Here is a 19523-nt window from a genome sequence, read left to right as displayed (position 1 = left end):
TCGCCAGTCCTTATTTAAAGTCCAATTGTTCAAAGTTTAAGCTTATTTTAGAAGCCAAATTGTCCCAGGAAAAAGGCAGTGCTCTCTGGCAACGGCTGTGCGGCTTCGCTCCACGGAAATAGCAGTTGACTCACAGCACCACGCCACTTCCCCCTCTTCGCTTCGGAGCCCGTTAGTGGGTTCCTCTGCGGGTTGGGGGGGCGCTAACGGTGTCCGCTGAGTCCCATGGTCACAGGCTTCATCCGCCTGTGATTTTTAAAAGGGTCCCCGCTTTGCCGTAGCGGAAAAGACCCGTTTCGCGCGGAGCTAGTCCCTCCAATTCAGAGGGAGTCCGCCATTGCCGATGGCGCCACCCCAGAAGTCTTTCAGCACACTGTTGGCTACAGTGCACCCCCTGCAACCACCTTTCCCTGGAACCCAGCAAAGAGCTCCTTAACTCCCTTTCTCACCATGCACATGATAGGCTTCTGTTTCCCATTTTGCACTTCCAGCGCTCGTTGCTGCCTGCATCTTGTCCAAAATATGGCAAATTCAAAATGAATTGTACATCAGGAATTTAGCTCCAGCATAATTGGCAAGCGAAGTAAGTTGGCATCTTCTTCCTAGTCAGCAACCTGTGGTCTGTAGGTCTGTTTGCACTAGCCACAGCCCCACTTTTTATTTCATGTACCGTATTTTTCGCTCTATAGGATGCACTTTTCCCCCTCCAAAAATGAAGGGGAAATTTGTGTGCGTCCTATGGAGCGAATGCAGGCTTTCGCTGAAGCCTGGAGAGCGAGAGGGGTCGGTGCGCGCCAACCCCTCTCGCTCTCCAGGCTTCAGGCAGCTTTCCGCAAGCCTTCTGAGCCGGCGGGAGTTCCATGTACGCTTGACGATATGGTAGCCAGGCCCTCAGATTTGCTCTCCTGCTCCTGTTGACAAATACCTACTGTGTGCCACCTATACTGCAAAACAGACACCTGTCTTTTAGGGATAAATGCTGATTTTTACAATCTGTGATCACAACCATAGTGTTTTGATTAGCTGTTGTGGCATCTGCTTCTGCATAACCTTTTCAGTTAGCTTTTCAGAGTGTGTTCAATGCCTTTAATGTATGACTTTAATGTATGACACATTCTCTCAGCTTGGCCTACAGAAAACAGCTTGGGGGCTACTGCCAGTATTGTCATCAGCCCCTCTAGCAACGTCTTCAGTGAAATCAAGGCACAGGATTTGCCGCACATCACCTCCCTAGGTTAAGGAGCACACATCCAGAGTCTCAAGCTGTACATTTTCAGAATTCCTGGTGAACCCATCTCCAAATCCCTCTGCCTGCACCAATTCAGGCGCTCTGTTGCACATGGGGCAAAGATGATTCCGGACAGTGGACGATCGCATCCAGATAATCAGGTTCCAGCGCTCCCCAGAGGCGATAGGCAGCGCCCCGTGAATTTGTCCTCCCCGGTGGAATAAGCCATGGAAGGGAACATGTTCAACTTCGATGTATTTTGGCACTGGGTTGCTGTCCTTGAAAAGGAATAAGAAAGACCACATGTTATTATTATTTAGAATCATAGAATTGAAGAGTTGGGACTCTGAGAGTCATCTACTCCAGCCCCTGCAATGCAGGAATCGCAAATAAAACAGTCCATTCCACTGCCATGAGTGTTTAAAGCGGCTTCACAGCGTGTTAAAAGGTGTGGATGTGGCCCTGGCCTCCCTCACCCCACTGCCCCTTATTATTGAGGAATCAAAAATATTTCCCCATTCAAATCTCTCAGAAACAACAAGAAAGACTTTGTTTCTCATGCCATTTTGAAATGTCTTAATTTGAAATGCCAATAAAGGTATTTGTATTGTATTGTACTGTATTGTATAATGATTAATATGGGAAGTGGGGTGGTAAAATGTTAATGAGGCAGACGCGATACTTCTGTCAACTGAAACTCCCTTCTGGTGGGCGTGGAAGGAGGAACTTGCAGGCGGACAAGAGACTTTACAAGCTGTGTTTTTCCTGATGAAGATGTGCCTGATCTTGGGTTGCCCCACTTGCAAGTGTGTATAATAAAAAGGTTTTCTAATTCACCCATCTTGTCCAGATCACTTTATTTAAAAGGATCCAGAGACCTTAAGTCAAAGGAACCAGTTTATTTATCTCTCACAAAGGGCAAAATAAATAAATAATACCAATCCTTCAGCTGCCAAAACAAACGGTCTTGCAGCACTGTAAAAACTAACAGATTCTGGGGAAACTTTTAAAAAATGGGTCAGGGGGCCTTGGTGGGTGCTAAGAAGGGTTTCTGAGGGTGCCATGGAGTCCACATGCCACACGTGTCACAAGGGGGGGGCTCCTCAGTCATCATGTCTTTATTAACAAGTGCTCCCCCTTGAGGCCTAGTTTCCCCAGCCCTGTCTATGTATGGTCTGCCCGTGATGTCACAAAGAGACCCAGGAGGGCAGGAGGGGGACATTTTTCAGCCCAGGGGCTGCATTTCCCTCCACACAACACTAGTCAAATGCACAAATGAACAGAGCAGTGAAAGCAAGCCTTATCTTTGCACAGGAAGCTGTTCAAAGAATGACATGCAGAGACAAAGCACCAAACCCAATTAAACCTATTAAGAAATAGATTGTCCAGCCCCTTGGAATGCAGGAAACTCAACTGAAATTTAGGAAACGTTTGTATTTCTGCATGTGTCTATAGTATCCATATTGCTATTCGGAATACTCGTAATGGGGCAGGGGCTCAACTGCACACCCACCTCCCTTCATTTTGGGGTGGGGTCTCTCTGCCCAGCAGCTTCCCTGCCTGCTATCTCCCCCTCCATCATCCCACTGGCATTGCATCCTCCCCCAGCCCCCACCCCAAAATGTCTGCTGCACCCCAAGGCGTTTTCCACTCACCTGGACCCTTGCAGGGAAAGGAGCGGGGCGACCGGGCTGCTTAAACCACACCCCTTTCCCAACGGAAGCGGCATGGGTGGGGTCAGTATCCAGCACCCCCTTCTCTGCTTCTCTTGAACTCTTTGACTTTAACCCTTCAGTGGTGTCCAAACTTTTTTCAAAGAGATTCCAGATCTGATGAAGTGAAGGGCCGTGTGGGCTGATCAAAGGGCCGACCAAAGTTGTTAACCTTTTTTAGGATTGAAGTTGTTGAGCTTTCTTTTTTTTAAAAAAAGATTTTACCCCAAAATTGTTTAGCTTTTTGTAGGATTGAGGTTTTTTGGGATTTTACCCAACCGCCACAGGGGACGGATTAAACCGGCCAGCGGGTCCAAAACAGACTTTGGACATGCCTGAATTTTAAGTGAATTGTGAAATCAGTTTTAAGATTTCGTGGATGATTTAAGCGTATGAGTTGTGCGGATGGCTTCATCATCATAACCCATCATAACCCTTGTTAAGTATTTCCTACCATACCTTGTACTGGTCGTTGGGTCACAGCTTGTTCCAAGGCTCTGGGTTGCTCTTTTTGTCCCAGCCAGGCAGAGAAACGTGACAAGAGGCAGGCAGCAAGGAGTACATCTTTGTAAGAAGAAAAACATATAGCAGGCATGTCCAATGTCCATTTTGCGGGCCTAATCCGGCCCGTTGGTTGGTTTAATCTGGCCCCTGTGGCAGTATATTTCCTGGGGTAAAATCCACAACTTCAATCCTAAAAAAAGGTTAACAACTTTGGTTGGCTGTTTGGTCGGCCCTCACGGCCCTTCACTTCATCAAATCTGGCCCTCTTTTAAAAAAGTTTGGACACCACTGACTTAGGGGTTCCACAGAGAGGGCTGTCTTCCAGGCCATTGCTTGTTAGCAGCTACCTCTGTGACTCATGATGGTCCAGTAAAATGAGACTGCTTTGGGTAAAAGCATATCGGACAAATAGAAGGATTTCTTCACACGGCACATCTTTTGACATGAGAAACTCACTGCTGCAAGCTGTGGATATGGTGGGTGGCTTAGGTGTTTTTGAAAAGACCTGGTACATCCCAAAGTTCATCAGCCCAGGGATGGTCAGGGATGAATGAATTCAGCAACATCCAGAGGGCCACACATTCCTCACCATTGGATTAAATGGAACCTTAGACCAAAGTCTATTGAGGTTAGCATTACTTATTCAATAGGGACCACTCTGCCTCTGGAAAGTCCCTAGGAGGGCAGGAGAGGGAGGAGCAGGCTTTCTCTGCTTTTTGACCCCAGCAGCCAATAAGCAGAGTTGTACTGCCGCTATACATGGAAGTTCCATGTAACTGTCATGGGTCTGTGCATAGCCAACATGGTGCATTCTGGGTATTCTTGGAACCATCAGCCCCAGGCAGTTATCAGGGATTATGAGAGTTGGGGTCCAACACACTGGTTTACCCCATCTTTTCTGTTTAAAGTCACTAACACATCTTGTGGCAGTGAAATGTGTATGTTTCTTACAAATTCTGTGAAATAATAGGCATAATAAAGTGGAAGTCAGCCATTAAAATAAGAGGCACCTTTCTGAATTCAGCAAAATAGAGGTTGCCCTCAGTGAACTCTTTCCCCAGGGAAATGTTGAGAGTCACTTCCGCATTGTCATAGTGGGAACTCAAATCCAGGTCTTCCTGCAAAGCATATTTCACCACAAAGGCCTTATGACTGTCCAAACAGCCTCCCCCACAGTCCGGGTAAAGCAAAGCTGTGAGGGGTTGTAGGTATTTTTCACGCAGAGAGGTGATGAAAGTTTCATCCAACCCAAGTTCGTTTAAGAGAACCTGCAGTGGGTCATATAGGAACAAGCAAAAGAAAGAGTTAAAGGGGAACCAAACAGAATGCAAAATAAATATTTTTTGCAGAAGGGTCAGGGCATTTTGCAGTGGTCAGGTTCTTGCGATGGCTAAAAACTGTCCTCCATTTTCTAACATGCTACATTCTCTCAATTTGGATAGTAAAGATTTGCTTCTTTGCCCAGTAAGGACTTTAAGATCAACAAATCACAGAATTGGAAGGAACCAAAAGGGTCATCTAGTCCAACCCTCTGCAATGCAAAAATATTTTGCCCAGCATGGGGTTTGAACCCACAACCCTAAGATCAAGGGTCTCATGCTCTACTGACTTAACTATCCCAGCAGAGGAATGGAACCTGGTTCCATTGTCCTTTTAAATGTGTTGTGGGAGGGGGGAGTATTGGCCTGTTACTGTTTTTGTTCTTATTTTTATTATGTATTTTGTGTCTTTTATATTGCAGTTTTATCTTGTGAACTGCCCTGAGATCTATGGATGAAGAGCAGTATACAATTTTAATAAATAATAATATAATAGTAATGATATATAAATTAATTATAATACGGGGTGAGTCTAGGTAAGCATAATAATAACCTTAGGACTCACCTAGCACTTTGTTTGTTTGTTAATTAGAATGTACAAAATGCCCAAAAAAGAAATACATAGACAAACAAAAAGTAAACTACAACTTACACATATAATAATCAAGCCCAACCCTGTGACAACCCATCACCTCCTCCCCAACTTCCCTCCACCCCATCTTGACTTCTGTATATTTTAGATTGGATGGTATACATTGCAATATTTTAAGGTTTTACCTTTTATTTCGTTTCTAACATGTTTTATTAATGATTTTTGTTTCACTTTTACTCTTTTAATCTAAGCATATCAACATGTTCTCTTTGGAACAGTGTTTATCCATATATTCTTCAAAACATCGCCATTCTTGTCTAAGTTTTTGGCTTGATTGCATTCTTATGTAAGCAGTTAGCTTTGCCATTTTCATGAATTCGCTTAGTTTGTATAGCCAATCGGCTTTTGAAGGTATTGTCTCGCTCTTCTATTTACTGGCAAATACAATCCTGGCAGCTGCTGTGGCATACAGTGGTGCCCCGCAAGACGAATGCCTCGCAAGACGGAAAACTCACTAGACGAAAGAGTTTTCCGTTTTGGAGGTGCTTCGCAAAACGAATTTCCTATGGGCTTGCTTCGCAAGACGACAATGTCCTGCGAGTTCCTGCTGGTTTTTTTTCCTCCCCCCCTTTTCTAAGCCGCTAAGCCGCTTATCAGCTGATCCGATCAGCAGATAAGCCGCTAAAAGCCACTAATAGCGCTAATAGCGCTAATCCGCTAATCCGTCAATGGGCTTGCTTCGCAAGACGAAAAAACCGCTAGACGAAGAGAATCACAGAACGGATTCTTTTCGTCTTGCTAGGCACCACTGTATAAGAAAATTCCTTTCTTATTTTGCGGTATATCAGACCTAGTAGATATGTGTCAGGGAACTGCCATCGGAGGAACAGGTGGGGAAAGGGCTCACGGAGGCTGGGAGGGACTCAGCAGCTGAAGCAGGGACCAGCAGGGGGAGAGGTGAGTCTCTGGTGGAAAGTCTCACGGAGGCTGAGAGAGACTCAGCAGCTAAAGCAGGAACCAGCAGGGAAAGAGGTGGAACTCTGAGGGAAAGCGAGCAAGAGGGAGGGCTCAGGGACACGTCCAGCGAGAACAGTGGGGGGGTGTCTGAAGCTCCCATAGGGAGACCCATTCCTCGCCGGAAGCTGTCACGCCGTGAGTCCAGAAGACGTGTTTCCGTTAAGGAGCTTTTATGCTGGAAACGATTCCGAAAGCAACCACTGTCGGAATCTGCAAGTGACTAGAGCAGACATGTCTGAGGAGCTCTGTCACAGACAGAGGTTTGTGGATTTGCACACACTCTGAGGGACTACGATTTTACGCACAAGCAGCTCATCATCCCATCACAGCATTCCGACAGTCTTTGTAAGCTGCCTGTGCAGGAGAAGGCATCATGAGCGACCCAGCCGGAACCGGAGAAGCAGGAGTTGGAGCGGGTCCAAGCTTGGAAGAAAGGTACCGAGCGTTGGAAATCCAACTGGCGCTGCAGACGGCGAGGCTTGAGGAGAGAAGGGCTCAGGATGCAGACAAGAAGGGGAAAGCCACCCAGTTCACCAGAAAGGTACCAGGATTAGTGCAGAAGTTTGGGGGGGGGACCCCAAGGACTACCATGCCTTTAGGACAGAGATGCAATATGCCCTCAATGTGCAGTTTGATGAATTCCCTGATGAGGAATCACGAGTGGCTTTCGTGATTGGGCATCTTGAAAGGGGGGCGAGGGACTGGGTTAGACCCCTGATGGCAACGAATAATGACGTCCTAAAGGACACAATGAAGTTCTTTCGTGCGATGGATTTGATGTTTTCCAGCGATATTGAGCAGGGAGTGGTCTGCAGACAGCTAATGGCTTGCAAACAGGGAAGCCGATCTGTCCGTGAGTATTGGACTGAGTTCACCATGCTGGTTCATAGATTGGGGTGGGACTTATCGGCGGAACCCATTCAAATGCTATTTGAAGAAGGTCTTGCTTCGGCTGTGAAAGATGAACTTTCCCGGAGTCCCAGGGCGGTTTCTATGGATCAGCTGACCAAATCTGCGCTGACCATAGGGGCGCGCCAGGAGGCGAGAGCCTTGGAGAGGCGGGAAGGGAAAGGGGAACGGTGGAAGGAGTTCCGCATTCCAGACATTCCAGAGACAACTTTCCCGCCGGCAGAGCCGATGGAAATCGGAACAGCGCGCGCGCGCGCACAGTTTCAAAGCCCAGTGAGGGGGGAAAGAAGGAGGGAAAAGGCGCCCGGAAATGCTATCTCTGCCAACAGCCAGGTCACTTTGCCAGAGTCTGCCCCCAGAGGAAGGAATGGCAAGGGATGGTGGGAGCTGTTGAGGGAAGAGAGGAGGAAAAACCGGAGCAAGTAAAAGCCAACGCCTGGTTGCCACCGTCGGGGCACAGCAGCCAGGCCAAAGAGCAGTGAAAGTGCCCACGCCAGAACCTCCTAAACCTGCCCTAGTGATAGAAGTGTCGCTAGAGCTGCAAAATGGACACCCCCTAAAGATAAAGGCACTGTTGGACTCAGGCAGCTCCTGCAATTTCATGAGCAAAGAGTTTGCAGCTGAACACCAGATACAGACTATCCCTTTAAGCAACCCCCTGCAGGTGACCACGATCGATGGCAGGGAGTTGTTGGGAGGAGAAGTCAGCTTGCAGACCGTCCCAATGATAATGAAGGTGGCAAGGCACACAGAACTGATAGCGTTTAATGTGGCCACCTTGGGAGGAGCTCCTATTATTTTGGGGATGAGCTGGCTAGCGTTACATGATCCGCTGGTGGGCTGGCATCAGAGAGTGGTTTCCTTTGGTTCAGCACATTGCTTAGAACACTGCAAAGGGGGAAAGGGTTCAGCAGGGGCCCAAGCCACCCTAGCAGGGACGGAAGTAATGGAGAAAGTGAAGGTACCACCACAATACGCAGATCTCAGCGACGTGTTCAGCGAGAAGGAAGCTGACCAACTACCCCCGCATAGACCCTTTGACTGTCAAATCAATTTACTCCCTGGGGCACAGCTTCCGGTAGGCAAGTTGTATGCCATGTCAGACAGAGAAATGCAGGAGCTAAGAGAGTTCATTGACAAGAACCTGAAGAGAGGTTTCATCAGAGAGTCCAGAGCGGTGGGAGGTAGCCCAGTGTTTTTTGTGGATAAAAAAAACACGGACAAGCCGAGACTTGTGTGTGACTTTAGGGGGTTAAACGCAGTGTCAGAACCATTGGCCTTCCCTATGCCCAGGATTGACGACATTTTGACCAGGGTGCGGAAGGGAAAGATTTTTACAAAGCTGGACCTAAGGGGGGCGTACAACCTGATACGTATAAGGAAAGGGGATGAATGGAAAACCACCATGTTCACCCCTTTGGGGGCATTTGAATATCTCGTTATGCCATTTGGCTTACAAGCAGGCTCGGCGTGCTTCCAATCGTTTATGAACCACGTACTGGGGCCTTTGCTTTACAAGAATTGTGTGGCCTTCCTAGATGACGTGTTGGTGTATTCTGAGAATGAGGAGCAGCATGTGAGAGACGTCAGAGAAGTGTTGAGCAGGCTGCAAGCCAACCGGCTGTGGGTGAAACTGGAGAAGTGTCAGTTTCATACCAAGGAGGTGGAGTTCCTGGGGTACCGCCTGTCAGACAAGGGATTGGCCATGGATCCCGGCAAGGTCCAGGCAGTGCTGGAATGGAAAACACCCAAAACCAAGAAGGATGTGCAGAGGTTCCTAGGGTTTGGGAACTTTTATCGTAAGTTCATCCGAAACTTTGCCCACTTGACGGCGCCCATTACGGACTGTCTCAGCAGTAAGAAGAAATTCGTTTGGACTGAGGAGGCGGAGCGAGCTTTTGAGGAACTGAAAAGGGCCTTCGCCTCTGAAGAACAACTTCTGCATGTGGATTTACAAAAAAAGATGAGAGTCGAAACAGACGCATCAGACAGAGCCATAGGGGCGGTGCTTCTTCTGCAGCCAGGGAAGGAGGAGTCAGAGTGGAGACCGTGTGCCTTTTTTCGCGAAAGCTGAACAAATCCGAGAGGAACTACACGGTGTACGACCGAGAACTTCTGGCTATTCATGAGGCTTTCCGGAGATGGAGGCACCTGCTAATTGGCGCACAACATAAGGTGCAAGTGTGCACTGACCACAAGAACCTAGAGTATTGGAGAATGGCACGAGTGCTCAACCAACGGCAGTTGAGATGGGCCCAGGAGTTCTCCAAATTTAACTTTGAGATTTGTTACGTGCCAGGCCCAGAGAACGTTAGGGCGGACGCTCTCTCACGCAAACCTGAATATTTGGAGGGGGAGGGAGCACCCGAAGAAAGACATGTCATTCCAGAGGACCGCTGGGTGTGTGGGGCGGCATTGGTGGGGCAAAGGGAACTGGTAGAGGGAACGGTGCATGATGAATACGCCCAGGACAAACTCAGGGGTCTGAGGAGGGAGGGAGATAAACCCGGAGGTTTTGAGGAGCGAAACGGGGCGTTGTATTACAAGGGAGCGTTATATATACCTGAAGGTGATTTGAGGGAGAAGGTACTCAAGCAACTGCACGATAGCCCCACAGCAGGGCATTTTGGGCAACACAAAACCATGTGGCTGGTTACCAGGGAATTTTGGTGGCCCAAGGTCAGGGAAGATGTGCGGGAGTATGTGAGAGGGTGTGACCAATGCCAGCGAGCCAAGGGGGAGAGGCGGGCACCGGCAGGGTTATTAGAACCGCTACCCACACCTGAAAGACCATGGGAAGCAGTGGCAATAGATTTCATGACTGATTTGCCAAAATCCAGAGGGAAAACAGCCATCATGGTTGTGGTAGACCTGTTGACCAAAATGGCCCACTTTATAGCCTGCTCACATGCTGTCACGGCAGAAGAAACAGCTAAATTGTTTGTAGAAAATGTGTTTAGGTTGCATGGCGCCCCCTTGAGGGTGGTTTCAGACCGAGGGAAACAATTTACTTCCCGGTTCTGGAGGAAGCTCATGAGCTTACTGCATGTAGAGGTCAATTTTTCGACTGCCCGGCATCCTGAAACCAACGGGCAGGCGGAAAGAGCCAATGGCATCCTCCAGCAATATTTGAGGTGTTATGTGAATGACAGAGAGAATGATTGGGTGGAGAAGCTGGCGTTGGCAGAATTTGCCTACAACAATACGGAGAACGTGTCCACGGGGATGAGCCCCTTTTTGGCTAATTACGGGTGCCATCCCCGGGCTTTCCCAGGGGGGGAAGGGGAGAACTGGAGCGTTCCAGCTGCCGAACAGTTCGTAGAAGAAATGGAAGCGATCCATCGCCAGCTCCAACTTAACTTAGACAGGGCCAAGGAGGAATATAAGAGGCAGGCAGACAAAAACAGAAGAGAAGGTGAAACCATTAGGGTGGGGGACCAGGTGTGGCTGTCAACCCAAGGGTTACCATTCAAAGGGGGTTGTAAGAAGTTAAGACCCAAAAGATTGGGTCCCTTTGAAGTCACGCAACAGGTCAACCCAGTGGCTTTCAGACTCCGGTTACCGAACCACATGAAGCTGCACCCAGTTTTCCACAGGTCGTTGCTGTCACCGTATAAAGGGGACAGAGAAGGGAGGGTCACTCGGGGACCAGCAATGGAGGAAAGGGAACACAGCTACCATGTAGCGGAGATCCTCGATTCCAGGTGGAAGGGAGATCAAGTAGAGTATTTGGTAATGTGGGAAGGGGAACCGGAGTCGGAAAACACCTGGGTCATGGCAGAGGATGTCAATGACGAGGTTTTAATAGAAGCTTTTCATCAGAGGTTCCCACGTAAACCTCAGCCTGTGGCGAGGTTCCGGAGGGAATACTTTGCCACCACCGACGAAGAAGAGGAGTTGGAGGGGTTCACAGATTCCGAGGAGGAGGAGGATTCAGCGAGCCGGAACGGCGACCGATGGAGGGAAATGTTCGAGACGTCTGAAGATGAAGAGGATTCTTTTCGGGGTTTTACCTCCTCACCGCCCAGAGGAGAGGGAACGGGAGGGGGTGAAGGGGGCCCTGGAGGGGAGGTGGATGTCAGGGAACTGCCATCGGAGGAACAGGTGGGGAAAGGGCTCACGGAGGCTGGGAGGGACTCAGCAGCTGAAGCAGGGACCAGCAGGGGGAGAGGTGAGTCTCTGGTGGAAAGTCTCACGGAGGCTGAGAGAGACTCAGCAGCTAAAGCAGGAACCAGCAGGGAAAGAGGTGGAACTCTGAGGGAAAGCGAGCAAGAGGGAGGGCTCAGGGACACGTCCAGCGAGAACAGTGGGGGGGTGTCTGAAGCTCCCATAGGGAGACCCATTCCTCGCCAGAAGCTGTCACGCCGTGAGTCCAGAAGACGTGTTTCCGTTAAGGAGCTTTTAAGCTGGAAACGATTCCGAAAGCAACCACTGTCGGAATCTGCAAGTGACTAGAGCAGACATGTCTGAGGAGCTCTGTCACAGACAGAGGTTTGTGGATTTGCACACACTCTGAGGGACTACGATTTTACGCACAAGCAGCTCATCACCCCATCACAATATGCCTCTGGTTTCTTTTGTAAAGACACTTTTAACACTTTTTAAAGTTCTTCATGAATCATACCCCAGCATGCCTTAGATTTTTCGCAAGTCCACCAGGCATGGAACAATGTTCCTTCTTCTCACCTAGCACTTTGGAGGGCTCAAACTACTTGATTATTTTCTTGTGGTCCTTACAGTGATCTATACTACAAGACTGTAATTGCTATTAACCCTATTACTACAGATGGGGGGGGGGGTTGTCAAGAGAAAGCAACTTGTCTAACAGTACAATCCTAAATAGTGACTCTTACCCCATAATTATTCATAGAGTTGGGCCTCCCTTTGGGTAGCTCAGATTGTTCAAAGTTCTCTAGCTCCTCAATGAAAGCTTGACAGAATTCTTTGGCAAACACTGGCAGTCGGTAGATTCTCTTATCTGTTGTGGGGAGGATGGGAAATAAAATCAGAAGAAGTTAGCACATAGCCACTTGCTTAATCACTTGTAGTGGAAGAAAATCTCCTTCTGGCGACCAGAATGGGAAGGGTGGTGGTGGTGGGGTTTTTGTAAGTGCAAAGAAAAGCTGGTTCTCTGTTCTTCTTTAATGGGTAGAGGCCTTAGCTCAGTGGCAGAGACCATGTTTTGCATGCAGAAGGCCCCAGGCATCTCTGGTTAAAACTAGTGGGGTTTTTTTGAGAGTACTCAAAGCACCAGCACCATTTTTCTAGAAGAAAACCACTGTTTAAAAGTGTGGCACTGATTGTAACAACTTCATGGTGGATACCAGCACCTTTTTTCCTAGAAGAAAAGCACTGGATAAAATGATTAGAATTAGAAAGTCTGGGGAAGACACACCTCTTTGCCCAGGACTGTGGAGAGCCTTTGCCAGTCAAAACAGAGTGCACTGGGCTAGATCATCTATGTTAAGAAGAACAGAGCATAAGAAGAGCTCCGCTGGACCAGGTTAGTGGCTCTGAGCATTCTGTTCTCACAGTGGACAAGCAAATGTATGGGAAGCTGAATGCAACAGTAATCTCCCCACTTGTAATCTCCCCACCCCAACTGGCATTCAGAGACATGCTACCCCCAACAGTGGAGACAGACCATGTTGTGATTTGCAACATTTTCAGAACTGGAACCTTCAGAAGTAAAAACCAGTAAAAAAAAAGTCTCCTGCATCTTTTCAAACCAAAACCAAAGGGGCCACTTAGACAACATGGGGCATTCAGCCATTTCCTTTTGCAGAGTGGGAAACAGCCTTTTAAAAGCCCGCACCCTCTGGGCATCTTTTTAAACATGAAGGTAATGTGTATACCACTAATTCCCTCCAAGAATACAAACTGCACATATGCTTAACCTATATTTTAAAAAGAATTAATATGGGCAGCCCCTTACCATGTACACATATTGCTGATAAATTAACCCAGTCTCCCCACCTGATATAGATTCCACACGGTCCAAGAGGCCTTGAAGATCAGCACCTTTGGATGTGCAGTATCTGACCGTTTCTAAAAATTCTGGTGCAAGAAATGATTCCTAGCATTGGAAGAGGAGAGGAGGGTGGAAAAAAATTATTTTCACACACACACAAGCTACTTCTATTTAACCTGTTTTTAATGTGCTTCAACTTTAATTTTGTTCTTGGACAGAGTGAATAATGGCTGCTTGCACAGAATTAACCATGAGGAGGAGTGGGGTTGCAAAGGTGTGCACCTCTCTTTACATGACACTCTACCCCGCCCAGGACAAATTCCCAAAAGGGGGTGCAAGTTCCATGCAGGGCTGAGTAAGATCAGCATTGTGTGCCTTGTAGAAGAATTGCTTTTGGACAACTCTTGTGACAACTCTTTTTCTTATTTGTGCTGCTAAAAGTACAGGCAGAGTCTTGTCCAGCCCCCAGTGAGGAAGCCCCTTCCCAGAGGAATGGTGTCAGCTGAAAATGGGCTGCTACTCAGCAACTATTTCTAATGAACAATTCTGAATCTGCACTTCTTTTATTTATTTATTTATTTATTTTGCTGAACTGTTTTGGTTTTGCTTTGCTGATATATTAGCCTTTGTTGATATTATTAAATGGAGGGAAAGTGTGATTTTTTCCTCAATGTTTTGTTGTCGTTTTAAGCTGCATTGAGAATAAACCTTGCTACTGAAAAAACAGCATACAAATATTAAATTTACCCCTCTCCATTAACTGTGCCCCATTAACCACAGTATATCAGCACCAACATTAGCCAGTGTGTTAAGAGTATGCAGGTCCCATTTTATCCAGTGATAGCTAAGCATCTTCAACTCTGCACCAACTTGCAGGAGTATAGACTCCGACCCTCCTGCTAAACTGTTGTACAGAAATGTCACCAGAGTAGAAGCCATTCCTAAATTATCTCTAGCTATGGACTTGCATGCAAATAGAAGAAACAAGTTATTTACCTGTAAAGTATACAGTTGAGGATGTGTTGGCTTGTAGTTCTGGGAAATTATTGCTTTCCTTTCCCTAGAGCAGTACTCTAATTCCTTTCTCCTCTGGACTTCTTTTTCAACCTAGGAAAATTCATTCTGAAGTTGAAAGGCTGTAACTCAGTATAGAATACCTGATTTACATGCAAAGAGTTCTAAGCTCAATGCCTAGTCAGTCAATGTAAACCAGAGGTGAGGAGGGGAACCTTTTTCAGCCCATGGGCAACCTTCCTGAGACCACATATCAGTCATGGGCCAGACCAGAGGCAAAAGTGAGTGGAGAAGTGGGTGTGAATCATACAAGAAGCTGCATTCCAGGCATGCAAAAGTCAGAGGTTTACATAGTATAGTACAGGAGTGGCCAACTCTCAAGAGACTGTGATCTATTCACAGAGTTAAAAACTGGCAGTGATCTACCCCCTTTTGGGGGGTTCAGGTCAAAGGTTGAGATTTTTAGGGAGGAGGAGAAGTTGTTGAGCTTCTTTGGGGGGAGCCAGTGATCTACCACAGACGTCCAGTGATCTACCAGTAGGTCACGGTTTACCTGTTGGACGTGCCTGGATATACATCTTTCCATCTAGGCCCCCAGGCTATGGGTTCTGAACCTCTGGTAGGGAGTTAGGTGGACCAAAGGTCTGATTCAGTACAAGGCAGCTTATGGAGATGTATCACTCTGGTCTTCACCATGTTTGGGTGGATAGGTCCAGGCTCCATATTTAAGCAACAGAAAAGCAACAGAAATGCCAGGGCTGTGTAATCAAATATTATTTATATATGTTTAGCCCACCTCTATGTGCTTTTATTCAGAAGCAAACCCTATGAGTTCTTTTGAGTTCATCAGGTCCCTGGGTATAGGATTGCAGTCTACAGAGCGCCCTGAAACTTGGATTATGTCACTGGAACATTCTGCATATCAACGCAAAGGCTGTCTCTGGCTGTTGACATATTTACTACAAAGCCAAGCCTGATACCATATGTAACTGTTTTTACCCACTTCCTCTGGAGAGAAGAGCTGAGAACCTGACCTGCATCACCAACTACCTGGGGCCAGAAGCAGCGGCTCTCCCCCTGCCTCCATTACACATCTGTGTGAATTTTTATTGGTAGCTATTGGTAGCCAAACCTGGTTGAAAAACACAGCGTAAAGTATAGCATGTACACAAGATCAGACTGTTAGTTCTCTCACATCGAAGCCAGGTACAGTACCTCTTGGATTACTGCCTCAAATTCTTCCACGCTTCTGCAGCCCCGTTGTCTTAATACCTGTAGGATAGATGCTGAGTTTATATGTGTGACACACATTTTTGTTTTCTACATTACAGGCCCAGTCCTTCCACACCAATGCCGCTATGGTCTAGACAAGCATGGGACTATCCCTGAAATTAACCCACAAGGCCAGAGGCAAGACCTCTCTCTGTACCTCTCCAGATACAGTAGGGTTTTTTGTTTTAAAAGGCACACCAGTCTGGATAAAATTAAAGCAACAGTAGTCTCTGGTGTGTGCCCCTTTTTTGCACTTAAACACTGTTGGAGAAGGCTTTGTATGCTCACTCAGAAGTAAACCCCATTCAGCTCAATAGGACTTCCTATATGATTAAAGCCCAATTCTCCTCTTTCTTTTAACCTAGAAGTAAGCCCTGTGGAGACATTTCTTTACTATGGCCATTTCAACATAGGGGGTTGCTTACTATTTATATGTACTTGCTATTGTATTTGCTTCATTCTGAGAACTTTTTTAAAACACTAAAACACAGTACTGTAACTGTAAGCAGCTCTGCAGTACAATCCTAAATGTGTTTACTTTTTAGTCAGGAAAAAAGTTCCCTGGGATCAGAGGGATTATTCCCTAAAGTGTGCGAATTGAGACTGCCATCCTCCCCCCACGTACCTGGGAGTAAGCCTCATTGGACCCAATGGGGCTTACTTCTGAGTAGGCACGGTTAGCATTGCATTGTTAGAAGTCAGGGGATAAGCGTACTATCCCCCCCCCCCGCCCCTGCTTTCGTTGCGTGTAGGGAATTATGACTCCAATCCGGATTAACGATAGGAGAGGAGGGTGCGCGTGTATAAAGTCTCTGCTCTCCGGAAAACGTCCACGGCGCTATGTATTTACCGGTCCATAATCCCTCCGCAGCTGCTCCGGATCCCCGTGGTAGCGGAGGTGAAGCCCATACCGCGGCACGAACAGGTTCTCGGTGAAGAAGCAGGCGCAGGCCAGGAACGGCCCTGGCCTCGGCCGCATACCGCTGGGCTCCATGATTCCAGCCGGACCCCGAAGAGGAACGGAACAGATCTCCAGGGGCAACGGGTCCGTCGGCGAAAACGCCCCGGTAAGAAACGAGCGCTCTCCTTAAGGGAGCGTCGACAAATTACACTGAGACTTGTAGGAAGGAAGAATGAATGAAACCTGCTACTACATCGCCCCAAACCCAAGCTGTCTGTTTCCCCACAGTAGCCTATCGGGCGCCCTCAGAAAGCGCACAGGCAGGGCATGAAGGCAATAGAGCCGTATGGCACAGCAGTTTTGTTCCCCACTGTGGGGTAGGCTATGCCTGCAGATGGAGGTTCCATTTCTATACTGTCACGTGGCTAGTAAGAAATAAAAAAGAGCTCTGCCAGATCAGAACTGAGGTCCGCATAGCCCAGCAACTTGTCTACCTCAGTGGCTGACCAGTTGACCAAGAGGCAATAGACCTCTTTTTCTTTTGTTGCTCTCCCTGACTGTCACTCCGAAGGACACTGCCTCTGAACATATGGCTGTGGTAGCCAGTGACAGCTGAATTATCGCTTTTAAAAGCCACCTAATGACCACGGCCGCATATTGTGATAGTCAGTTTCACTGAGCAATGTACAAGCATGCAAACATTTAAGAGATAGAAGCGAAAGAACATTTCCCTCCAGCCATATCCATATACAGTGGTACCTCGGGTTACATACGCTTCAGGTTACAGGCTCCACTAACCCAGAAATAGTGCTTCAGGTTAAGAACTTTACTTCAGGATGAGAACAGAAATTGTGCTCCAGCGGCGCGGCAGTGGCAGGAGGCCCCATTAGCTAAAGTGGTGCTTCAAGTTAAGAACAGTTTCAGGTTAAGAACAGACCTCCGGAACCAATTAAGGACTTAACCTGAGGTACCACTGTACTGTATATCTCAGGGTAACACTTCATGCATCTAGTGTAGTGGTCCAGAAATGCTTATGCCTTAATAAATTTGTTAAAGTCACCACAAGATTCTCTCTTGTTTTTTGGCAAGGGGATTTCCTTTCCCCTTAACTTGATCCGATTGAGGCCACCCTTTCTTTCTTTCTTTCTTTCTTTCTTTCTTTCAAGTGTTTAAATTTATTTTTAATTTGCAAACATAGCAACTAAGCAGTGGTAGTATCATCAGCCTACCTTAACAATAAGAATATTTCATCAGTTATAAGTTAAACATATAAATTAATATAAACAGTCAATTTGTCCAAGCAGGCATCCCAATGCAGAAAGGGCAGTAAGATCTGCAGACCACTGAGTAGTGGCAACTACAAAAACTTGCAGGCTCCACTTAGTCCAAGACTACTCTTGAGTAAGAGTTTTGAAGGGGCTGCCACTGTTTGCATCTGTTAGGCTTCTTCTGCTGAATGCAACATGCAAAGCTTTTCTTACCCGGCATGTAGGGAACAACTGTACCTGTTGGATCTCTGCCTGTCATACAGCTGCTAAAGGCACAGGAGCCCTTACCCAGTGCAGGGAGTGGGATAGATTGGCAACCTTATTTAAGGGGTTGAAAGCGCAGAGGGCATTTGAACATTTGGAGCAAGCAAGCTTCCCTCATTTTCCTTTGTGGCAAACAATTAACTTGTTCGTTTCCTGAAGGAGTGTCTGGATCCCTGACAGCTGTGGGCGGCGGGGGGGGGGAGGTGTCCAGGCTGAGCCCCTGGAGAGGTACAGGCAGGTTTACACATATCTGTATAAGGGAAGGTATCCCAAGCACCTCACAGCCCTGCAAAAAGGAGCCTGTGGAGGAGATACGCCATGAAGTCTGAAGTGGGATGTAGGAGGACAGAAGCCTTGAAGGTTTTCAAGCAGAGCTTGAAAGATTCCTGCACTGCAGGCGCTGGACCAGATGACCCCCAGGATGCCTTCCACCTTGCAATTCAGCCGGGCAGGGGGAGCGATAGGCCTTGTGATGCAGGCGGGCGTTTTCAGACGGCCCCTTTAGCCGCGTTCTCCTTTCGCCTCGGCTTGGTGGGGTTGTGTCTCCCTGAAACAAGTCCGGGTGGCTGCCTTCCCAGCTTGGGGACTGAGCCCCTGAACTCCCCGCGCCTGCCCGTGGACTCGAGCCAGTCCTGACCTGGGGCTGATGCCCGGGACATGTCCCGGCCCCCAGCATGGACTCCGCTTTGCAAGTGGCCGAGGAGGAAGTGGTGGAGTCCTGCAGCCCCACCAGCAAATTCGAGGACATCTTCCGCCTGCTGTCCGAGGGCTGCTTCCCCCACAGTTTCTGCTCCATCAAAAGGAAAAACCTGAAGCGCTACGCTCAGAAATTCATTGTGGAAGGTAACGCGGGGGGGGGGGGGCAAAGCAGAAGACAAAACAAACAAACAAACAAGGCTTTTGCTACATGCGCATCCCCAGCCAGGCTCCTGTCACTGGATGGCTGCTGTTTTTAAAAGAGCTGCTTCAAGACATTTAAAATGTCCAGCTTCGCCCGAGCAGCAGGGATGACTCCTGACCAGTTTCTATTGAAACTGAATCTAGACTATCCAAAGCTATTCAGGTTCCCATGCGGATTTACTTTCCTGATCACCCATCCTCTTTACGCTTGAAGGCTTTAATATGAGGGAATGGGGACCTCTGAAGATGCAGTGACTCAACACCACTGTAACATGATGTCACTGTGCACGTTTTATGAGTTGCTTTTCCATGAAATTGCAAAGTGTACACAATTTTGCACACACTGACTAGGAAGCAATTCCCCTTGGGCTGAATGGAGCTTGCTTGCTTACTCCCCAGTAAGCGTGTTTAGGATTGCAGCCTTAACAGCTTTGAATTCCCTCAATAGAGTTGGAAATGGAAAGAGATTAATTCCTAAAAAGGTAGGTGCCGTAGGTCCAACTAGCCTCCCAAAAGGTCCCATCTCTTGTGTCCATCAGCCTAACTGACCTTATTAGTGGACATACAAGGAGAGCCTCTATGGCTGATCTTGGAGCGCTGGGAAGTACAGAGACAGCAGAACTCCAGGTGGCCTTCTCCCAAACGTGCATTT

The 19523-nt window shown here is 47.7% G+C and overlaps 1 protein-coding gene across 4 annotated transcripts; it reads right to left on the bottom strand.

Moving 5' to 3' along the window:
* Positions 1 to 1076: 1076 nt before the first annotated feature.
* Positions 1077 to 18341, bottom strand: OGFOD2 (2-oxoglutarate and iron dependent oxygenase domain containing 2). Of its 4 annotated transcripts, none has more exons than XM_081175499.1 (8): positions 17921 to 17942; positions 16389 to 16624; positions 15482 to 15538; positions 14249 to 14359; positions 13258 to 13357; positions 12135 to 12259; positions 4455 to 4712; positions 1077 to 1506 (listed from the first exon to the last, which is right to left on the bottom strand). In XM_081175499.1, the coding sequence occupies exons 1-8, from the start codon at positions 17925 to 17927 to the stop codon at positions 1231 to 1233; spliced, it is 1170 nt and encodes a 389-aa protein (XP_081031625.1). In that variant the 5' UTR covers positions 17928 to 17942; the 3' UTR covers positions 1077 to 1230. The 4 variants fall into 4 exon arrangements, with proteins under 4 accessions (XP_081031625.1, XP_081031624.1, XP_081031622.1 ...); XM_081175497.1 differs by having other exon boundaries at positions 1329 to 1501; positions 17921 to 18341; XM_081175498.1 differs by lacking the exon at positions 4455 to 4712 and having other exon boundaries at positions 17921 to 18341.
* Positions 18342 to 19523: the final 1182 nt, after the last annotated feature.

Source organism: Podarcis bocagei (genome assembly GCF_964188305.1).
Source record: "Podarcis bocagei genome assembly, chromosome: 16".
NCBI classification, from domain to species: Eukaryota; Metazoa; Chordata; class Lepidosauria; order Squamata; family Lacertidae; genus Podarcis; species Podarcis bocagei.
This window is presented reverse-complemented; position numbering and strand designations above follow the sequence as displayed.